This window comes from Thunnus albacares, chromosome 8 (assembly GCF_914725855.1).
Source record: "Thunnus albacares chromosome 8, fThuAlb1.1, whole genome shotgun sequence".
In the NCBI taxonomy this organism is placed as follows: domain Eukaryota; kingdom Metazoa; phylum Chordata; class Actinopteri; order Scombriformes; family Scombridae; genus Thunnus; species Thunnus albacares.
This window is the reverse complement of record NC_058113.1, coordinates 18,913,129-18,922,308: the sequence shown is the minus strand read 5'-3', so window position 1 is coordinate 18,922,308 and position 9,180 is coordinate 18,913,129. Positions and strand designations below refer to the sequence as shown.

The 9,180-nt window shown below is 38.7% G+C and overlaps 1 protein-coding gene across 1 annotated transcript; it reads right to left on the bottom strand.

The window, feature by feature from the left end:
- Positions 1–172: 172 nt before the first annotated feature.
- Positions 173–6,148, bottom strand: LOC122987033 (extracellular matrix protein 1-like). The gene is made up of 11 exons (XM_044358632.1): positions 5,876–6,148; positions 5,011–5,067; positions 4,648–4,716; positions 4,362–4,418; positions 4,181–4,216; positions 3,795–4,069; positions 2,875–3,080; positions 1,663–1,951; positions 1,358–1,557; positions 946–1,027; positions 173–765 (listed from the first exon to the last, which is right to left on the bottom strand). The coding sequence occupies exons 1-11, from the start codon at positions 5,943–5,945 to the stop codon at positions 592–594; spliced, it is 1,515 nt and encodes a 504-aa protein (XP_044214567.1). The 5' UTR covers positions 5,946–6,148; the 3' UTR covers positions 173–591.
- Positions 6,149–9,180: the final 3,032 nt, after the last annotated feature.

Below are 9,180 nucleotides of genomic sequence, written 5' to 3'. Positions count from 1 at the left end.
TAACACATTCTGTTTCTTACTTGTGACCATCACATTTACATCCAGTTGCCAACAATCCTCACCAGCTTGAGTTTTCTTAAAATGCTAATTTTATTGCACCAGGCATGTGGTGATTAAACTAACAGTACAGGTCTTTCATGCAAGAAGACAAGAAGCAAATCACACAAAAAGGTACATTTAAAAAATGTATTTATTAGAACCATTATTGATTTGATCTTAACCACAAAATCGTTTAAAAAGAAAATAACTGATCTTGCAGCGTACAAAGAATAAAGAAAATGCCTTCATAGTCAAATATGTAAAGAGCAGCCTATAAAAAAAATAGTGGTACAGTGACTCAGACAACAGTCTGGTTTACAAACTAAGCACTAAACAATATCTTGATTTCTTTATGAATGCACTCTTGTGATGGCAATGCTTCTCGTGTGATCTTAGATAAAAAGATGAAAAATAACACAGGCAGCAGATGAAGCTTGAATTTGGTCCACACTTCAGATGTGCTTTTCATCTTACAGACCTTTAAGTGGGATTTGTGTACCATTACTTGAATGGCCCAGTGCCAGTAGGGTCAGTAGCAAAAGGTCACAGGGTTTAGGAGATTGGGCACCTTTTCTTCTGGCGTGAGACACTGGTTGCCTTGGTGACGGCATCCATGAGAATTTTGGCAGTGCACTGTGGAAACTCTTCGGAGGGCAGGAGGCAACAGCGGCGGACAGCTGGGGTGGCATCCACTGAAGAACAAGCCACCTGTGACATTTCCTCAAGCTGATGTCATGTAGAGAACAAGGCCAGACAAAAGAGAAATAGAATTAGAAAATCAGAGGTTTGCGCTCATAGCGCCCCCACTTTTAGCACTTCAAATACTACATTTACTACGTTGTCTTCTGATTTGTCTTGCTAGGTTTTGTACAGACTCACTTCCTTTTTGATGATTTTTTAACTCACCCTTTGCATAAAACAACCAGTCTGGTCTTGTGGAGATAGGGGGCAGCATTCCCTCACAAAGAGAGAAAAACCAACATGGAACCTGAAGCAAAGTCAGAACACATTATGTTTCTATCTTTTATGATACTCAAACAGATTGTGTACACGTGTTTAGTTAAATGACAATATCAGCAACACCAAATATACTGTAGATACACAATGTCCGCACATTTCAAGATAAAGAGATATTTCAGTGTGTTAGGCAGCTTAAGATTCATTTATTTTCTGTGGCAGAAGAAATGACAAAAAGCATCAAAAGAAACAGAAGAAGAAGAATTGTACCAATGCAAACTTAAAAAAAAAACCCACCAGGAGGTAAAGAAAAAAAGGAGACAGGAAGATCCAAGAGCAGATGTAGGAAGTACTGTCTTACCTCTTCTTGATGATCTTGTGTGTCTCACAGACTTTGTTAAGTGAGAGCTCTTCAGTGGCCGAAGTCATGTTGTAATATGGGTCAGGAGACATGTTTTGGAAGCAGTTGTATTGATCATTTGCTCCATTGCCCAAGCAACAGCTGGAAGCAGCCTGATCACTGGTCTTCTGCAAGCAAAACTTCTTAAGCCCCTCGCGCCACTAAGATACAAAAGGAGAAACAACATTAGAAGGAATTAAAGAGAGAGGCCATATTACTTTACCAAAAAGAACAAAACATTTATGTTTGTAGGTTTCTCGCAATACCTTTTGTTCAGCACAAAAGAGCACATCCTTCCTCTTTTTGCAACACTGTTTGAATCCCTTCTCCATCGAATTAATGGTCTTCGCCTGACGAGCCACCCATTCATAGCCTCTATTTGGCAAGCACCTGACATTATAGAGGGGTCGAATATTCTGGTTGCGACACAGTGACTCAATGACAGTTGCGGTGGGTCGTCCAGGAGGAAATCTGATGTCAACTTTTTTGGGAGTTGACAGTTTCTTCTCCTTTTTCCCTCTGCTTCCTCTAGTTCTGTATGGAGTCATCACTGTCCTGTAAAGTATGAGTCATAATCTTTAGACCCAAACATGACCTCCTCTGGCTTCTGGGATGCATTGAATCTCATTCTCTCCTTTGTCTTAAAGGATAAGGTTGGTGTTATTCTATACTTTTGTTACAGTCAACAAATCTTATGAAAAGACAAAAAACTGTGTTAATCCATATTTCCATACGTTCTGACTTATCTACCATATCTGTGGCTCTTGGACCCTGGTTACTAATGAAGATGTTTATCACTTTTTTAAAAAAGGGAACTAGTAATTCCCTATAACAGGGCACTGTAGTTTTTAGCAAATGTTACTGAAACAGCAGTAAACTGTGTATTTGTAGGTAACTGTTTTTCACTGCAGATTAGATAGACAGTCCAAAAGGGGCAATTTGTTTTGTAACAGTAGTCAAACAACCAATACACATCATAAAATAAATAAAAGACATAAAATACATATAAACATACAATAGATGTCGTCAAATTAAATTGCATTGAGTTATAAAAGCACAAAGAGTCCATCAGTCCTTTGTTAAAGTGTTTGTGCAATAGCAACTAGGCCTGCAGCCTGTTTAAGAACCCAACGGCTGAGGGAACAAATGGTCTCAGATATCTGTTTGATTTGGCCCTCCTAGGGAAAGTGTATCTCCTCCCTGACGGCAGGAGTCAGAACTCTGCATGAAGAGGTTGTTGAGGGTCCACCAGATTAATACATAGTCACTGACGCTGGGTGTAGTCAGAAGTGAAACAACATTTTAAAGTTTCACCAGAGAAGGCAGATAAACGCGGCTTTTCAGCCTGATGTTCAGTTATTCTTTAATCTTGAATTCAATTCATGGTAAATATTATAACATAAAACAATGTAACATAATGATGACACTTATTGTAGCTTGATTGTCAACATGCTCATTTTATTGATTTCTCTGCATACCTCCCGCAAGTGTTGGGGTCAAAGTTGAAGCTGGCTTTAGAGGGGACCTCTGGCATTGGCAGCTCCTCTGTTGCCTCATAGTTTGGGTTTGGAGCATCGTTATGGAAGCAGTTCAGTCTCTCACTGCCACTTAGTCTGCAGCAGTGATAAAGACGATCCTTTACTGATGAGTCCTCTTCACAGAAGGATTTGACTGACAGCTCCCACTACAGTAGACATTGAGAAGTAATACCAACAGTCAGGGTGTATGAATTAATCCTTGAATACTGACATGAAATGTGCATGCCTGAGGCCGTTGCTGAATGAATAGAGCACCTACAATTATGCAGAATCACTTGAGACACATTTCACCAAAAATGAAAAACAACCACGGTAAGAGGAAAGTGTTTAGATTAAAGGAAATGCTTTTATTCACTGAAGAACTTTGGACAGGTTTGTTGAATGCCATTAGACTGGTGCTCATGCCAAGGCCTGTCTGTTATGTCTGCAGGGCTGCAAATAATGGGCTTATCGACTGGAAGCACTCAAGGCCTTCAACTTTGTTTAAAATGCAAGTATCATCATCTCTAAAATGTGAAGAATGTTTCATGCAAAGACACCGAGTATCTGAAAGTATCACATTACAGCTTCAGGAATATAGTCAAAATGAACATCAAAGTTGTAAATAACAGAAAGTCTATGAAAGCTTTCCTCCACATAAGGGATTAAGCAGATAACGATAATTATATCTTGGTATTTGGCATGACATCCTATTTGTTTGGGATTCAATTTTATCTCCACAGTGCATTCTATCAAATATTGTGTTTTTCATCATGTTGGATTTGTGTTGCAACGAACGAGAAGATGCTGAGATACTGAAAATATCATCTTTGAACAAAATTTGTTGAATAGGCTGTAAAAAGGCTGTTGTGAAATCTCACCGCTTGTGTGGCACAACAGAGTGTCACTTCCTTTTCCCATGTTTGGTTCCCTTTGCAGCATGTACTGAACCAGGACTCTGCATTATTGACAGCATCGGCCCTTCGGACCTGCTGGCCAAAACCAGAGCGAGGAAAGTAGGAGTCTGGGTAGCGGGGACGAAGGTCTGCATGGAGACAGATGGCCTCAAGATTGTCCGGGGTCGGCCGGCCAAGGGGGAACTGAACGGGATAGTCCTGTATGGGAGGGAAAGAACGGGGCCAAAAAACTGGTCGACCTTTGAGGGAAAAACAGGAAAACATACTGTGACTTGATATTTCTGCAGTAGTAGGAGATACAAACGTAGTAAATGAAAAGTCAAAAGAAAGAGAGGAAAATAGATACACACTTCCTCTTGGTGTCAACATTCCAGGTCTGGAGCTCCCTAAAAGGACAAGGGCAGTATCATTAAACAGCACTTTTTAAGTGTTTTCTTAATAGACTTGCTGCTTTGTTGGACAGGAATTGTTGGAATATGACAAGAAAGATTAGTAAGAGAAAGTGGGAGAAGCAACAGATAAGACACTTACCTCTTTCATTCCGGGCATCAAACTTTGGAGACACCATTACCTGCTCTACTTGGAAGTCTATGAAAACAGAGAAAACAAGAAACAAAAAGGACACTTAGGACTGTGTGATTCACTACTCGCCAAAGTAAAAAAAACAGTTAGGCAGACAGATCCAACAGATCTGAGCAGCTATAGTGATAAATGTGTAAAGAGGACATGTAAATCTATCAAAACCAAGTTTGGCCTGTTATGTAGTTGAGTCAAATCAAGCACATAACAAATGGTAGCAGGACAAAACAAGACATACCCTCAGGATCAAAGAGATCTGACAAATCTGCCTCTTTCTGCAACATGAATGACTCTGGTTGTTGCATCTCTGCAAGACACATGGATCGTAAAATTGGTTGTAAAAACAGTTATGTACACACATAAGACAAAAAACAAAAAACACACACACATTTATTTCTATAGGTATGATTGTTTCCATAATAGTCTTGACCTGGCCCATTAAATGGCATGCATAAGCTAAAATCCTGTCGTAACCTTAACCTAAACCTCAAACCCTAAAATATCCTCTTAAAGTCGTGACAGCTTGCCAAAAGGCAATGTGTCTTCAAATTGGCACTAGTATGTGAATACACTCATGCAAAAAAAAAAAAAAAAAACACACCTTGCATGATTTTGTCAAGGTCAAAGGTGACCTCACGTTGCTCAACGACCTGCTCATCTGGAAAGTTGTAAACACACAAAGAGAGAGAGACAGAGGAAGAGAGGAAGAGAGGGGTGCCAGGCAATGTTATGCAACTCTCCATTGTTTTGGAAGAAGTATTCATATATTTTACATAGGCAATAGTAGCAATTTGACCACCTAAAATTATTTAACTGCAAGTAAAAGTCCTCTAGTGAAAAGGACACTTAAGTAAGGTTTGGAAGTAATATCAGAAAAATGTACTCATGGTATTAAAAGGCAGAATGACCTCTCTATTATTACTGATGTCAGTGTTGTAGTTGGTTAAAGTGGAGCAAATTTTGACTAGTTTGCATGCCATTTGTTAGGTTTATCTATAACAATGCATCATATTTTATCAACTCATATGTAAATACATAAGTATCTGAACATACTGTATATCTGAATCAGCAAAGTCACTTGTAGCTTTAGCTGTGAAATAAATTAAACTTTTAAGTACAGTATGTGCTTATGAAATGTTGTGAAGCACCATCAAATGTAAATATTCAAGTATTCATGTACAAGTACATGAAAATTGGAGTCACTTTAGTAATTGCACTTAGTTGCATTTCACTACTGGTAACAAACATGTAATCTCATCAGAAGAGACGTGTTTAAGAGTCCTCTTGATACGGAAATGAATGTCAGAGGGTCCACTAGGCGAAATAGACGCACTTACAGCAGTTCAGGCTAACAAAAATGGAGCCGGGCCATCAGCCAAGAAGGAAACACAATTTCTGGCACGATTAACATGAACAACATGTACAACAACAGAAAAAAAGGAGGAAAACAAAACATCAATACCAACCCCTGGATGCTGAGCTCATTACAATCAGGAGAAATGCGGTGGCGCAGACTGGAGCCCAAAACGAGCCCATTGCAAACTTTCTGGTGTCTATCTTTTAGGTTTAGTGTTTGTCCTGCTGCAGCTGCTGACGGTCCTAACAGTAAGGGCAAAAGCCGCCCAGGAAGATACGGTCAGCGGGGCAGCACACAGACTGGCCCGTTAATTGGTCCAACACACGCCTTCGTGCTGTCTGTCTGGCTGTGAGCGAAATCCCGCAACCAGGCCAATACTTTTATGGTTGTTTTGGGGGTTTAAGGAGGGGGGATGAGGCGGAGAAAGGGGAAGAGGGAGGGAAGGAAGTTTTTCAACATGACTCATAGGATATCTGTTAAAATCCTGTTATGATCACTGTTTGCTGTAAATGTCGCTGAGCCTTAACGCAAGTATGGGCATGACTCCTCTATGTTTATTATTTGTTCTGTAAGTAACGCGCACTTGCTGCTCTGTCATTATGCGTTGGGAGTTAATTATCGCCTGGCTGAGCTGAGCCAATCAGCAGTTCTTGTTGAAACATGTGACCAAATCACTGCTTCAAAATAATTAGGCAAGTAGACTAATTATACTGTAGGATTGTGTCACATACTGGAGGTGATTAAAGGTATAAGTATTATTGATTTGTATGCTGCCAGTACAAACAGTACAAAAATCAGTAAAGTACATTTATTTGTGAACATTTGTTTCCTCCAACATCCAATTAGACAAAAAAAATAAATAAAAAAAAACTTTATTTTTTAAGACAGAAAAATACTCTTCCTGGAATAATAATTTGTGTCTGATATATTTTTCTAACCAAAAAAGTCACCTACTTTCTAAAAAATGTTTTAAATTCCATCTACTCCGCCTTCCTCATTGAAAAATCCAGAATATGAATATGCAAACATTGTTCATTTCAAAAGCTTAACTATTTGGTGCAAGATGTTTCCTACTTCACTGAAAAGTGTGTGTGCACAGGGGCTTTCAGACTTCCACATCACATTATGTAAGTTTCGTACTGGACCACCCAGCCATTGGACTGGCTTCCAAACTAGCTGTGATGTCAGAAAACAATGCTTGAGCATAAACACAGAGAGCACAGAGAAACTCTCACTCTTCAGCCAATGATTGAGAAAGCAGCATTTTAGACTCAAACTGTGCACATACATCATTCTGCACAGTGAAGCTCAAACATTCAACTGGAGTACGAATTATCAAAACACATTTTTTAGGGGGTCGTTAAACTCTTTAATTAAACAGCTGAATTCCACTTTAACACAAATTGTTGAACCAATTTATTTGGCTCTAACCATCAAGATTGAAAGGAACTTTTCTAAAATGCAAACACATTTTTTAAGGATTAAACCTATCAAACTAATATAAATTTATATAATTAAAATCATTGTCAATCACTGTTCCTTGTAAAATAAAGTACAATTTCATTTTGTCAAAATGTGACACCTTAAAGGGGATGTCTAATGATTTAATATTGCACTTCCATAAGGTTAGGAGACATAAGGGAGGTAGATTTAAAAAAAAAAAAAAAGAATAATCAAACTCAAAGCAGCAGAGCCTGACTTTTAGTCTCAAGTATAGGCCAAGAAAACACTGGAGCCTACATTTCCCATAATGCAAGTCAGTAGCATATTTTGTTAGACCCATTTGCCTGTTAAATGTTCATTTCTTTCAAATGCCATGACCCCAATTTGTAAAAAAAGCTTTCAGCTAAAAATTTGTGGTTTCCAGGCCCAAGCTAAAAAGCCCCGAATGACGTCATCAAAGTTATTTTTTAGACGTCACCCCACAGAGCCGCAGAAGACATTAAACACTGTCAATGGTAAACCGAACTTGATACGTAAGTTCCTGAGTGCACCTTTACTTAAGGAAATGTATTTTTTGATACTTTTATTTTGCTCCAGTAAACCACTGAAAAAAGACTCAACAGGATGAACAGGCATTGTGATTTTGAATACTTTCCCAAATACTAGCATGTATCATCATAAAGATGAATGCTGTGGTAGTTACTTCAATACTAATTTTGTTCATATCACCCCAAGTTGCTATGGATGTTCTGATTGTTCATTGACAGATATCAATGGCCTTAAATTCCTAGTTATCTCACATTCAGTTTGAGTCAAAGGTTATCATGACCTCACAGATTCCATTCCGGCAGACTGACTGTGACTATTACACATCCTCTCCCTCCATACTCTCATGAAATCAGACCAGAGAAGAACTCCCTGTGCAGCTGTATATGGTAGATCCCTATAGGCCATAGCATAAACTGAAAGAATTATCCTACTTTCGCTATGATCTATCACTCTTTCCCATCATTTACAGCATATATCTGGATCAAACATTTCTGTGGTGGCGGTGAGTGATGGGGGTCCGGAAACTGTACAAAAGTGTTTGTCCCGAGTGGAAATTCCCTGGAGAGAAAGACCAAAGAAAAGCAAACAAACTCAAGCGGGGCTGCAATGCAATCCCTCTCATGCTCTGGATAAAGAGCTCTGCAGTTTGTCATGAAAGTACTGAGACAATCAACTGTAACAGGTTTTTTCTTGCTATAAGGCTATAAAACAGCTGAAAACTGATTTTATGGTCAAAATATGCGCATGATATTTGATTGTTGGGTTTACAACATTGTGGTTGCTTTTTTCAATTTCAGTGGAAGAATCAAGTCAAGTCAAGTTTATTTGTATTGCCCAATATCACATTCAATATCTCAATGGACTTCAGAGGTTTTGAACAGCAAAAGTAACCTTGACAAAAACCTAAGAAAAAAAGACGACACCACAGAAGAGGAAATTCGAAAGAAATATCACACCTCTCCGGTTGTAAAAGTTGCCACCCAAAATGGCAAGTAAAGGTGTCCTGTTTACGTATTTACGTATGACAGTTAAGAAAGTTACTTTTCCTTCCCTCTATTAGCCAACACCCACACATAACCAGTTGACTCAGAGCCTTTTATTTTGCTTGCTCAAGTTAGCAACAGGTTTCGTGTATGACAACCCAATAAAAATATTCCACAGGCCTGTGTATGATGCAGGATCACGCTCAATGACTAATATTTCCCTTTTGTTGAGTGACGCAGCTATGATTTTTCAGTGTATCTGGATGCTCTTCAATGTTCTTCTGAAAACATAAATCATGCCTATCATCTCAGAGTTATGAGTGTTATGTATACAAAGTGGTTTTGGTGAGTTTCTAAACATTTTTCTCATCCATGAGAGGATCTTTTTTTTTCTCTTTCAAAACTGTTTATATTAAGCTGCTTTTACACAAACACAGAT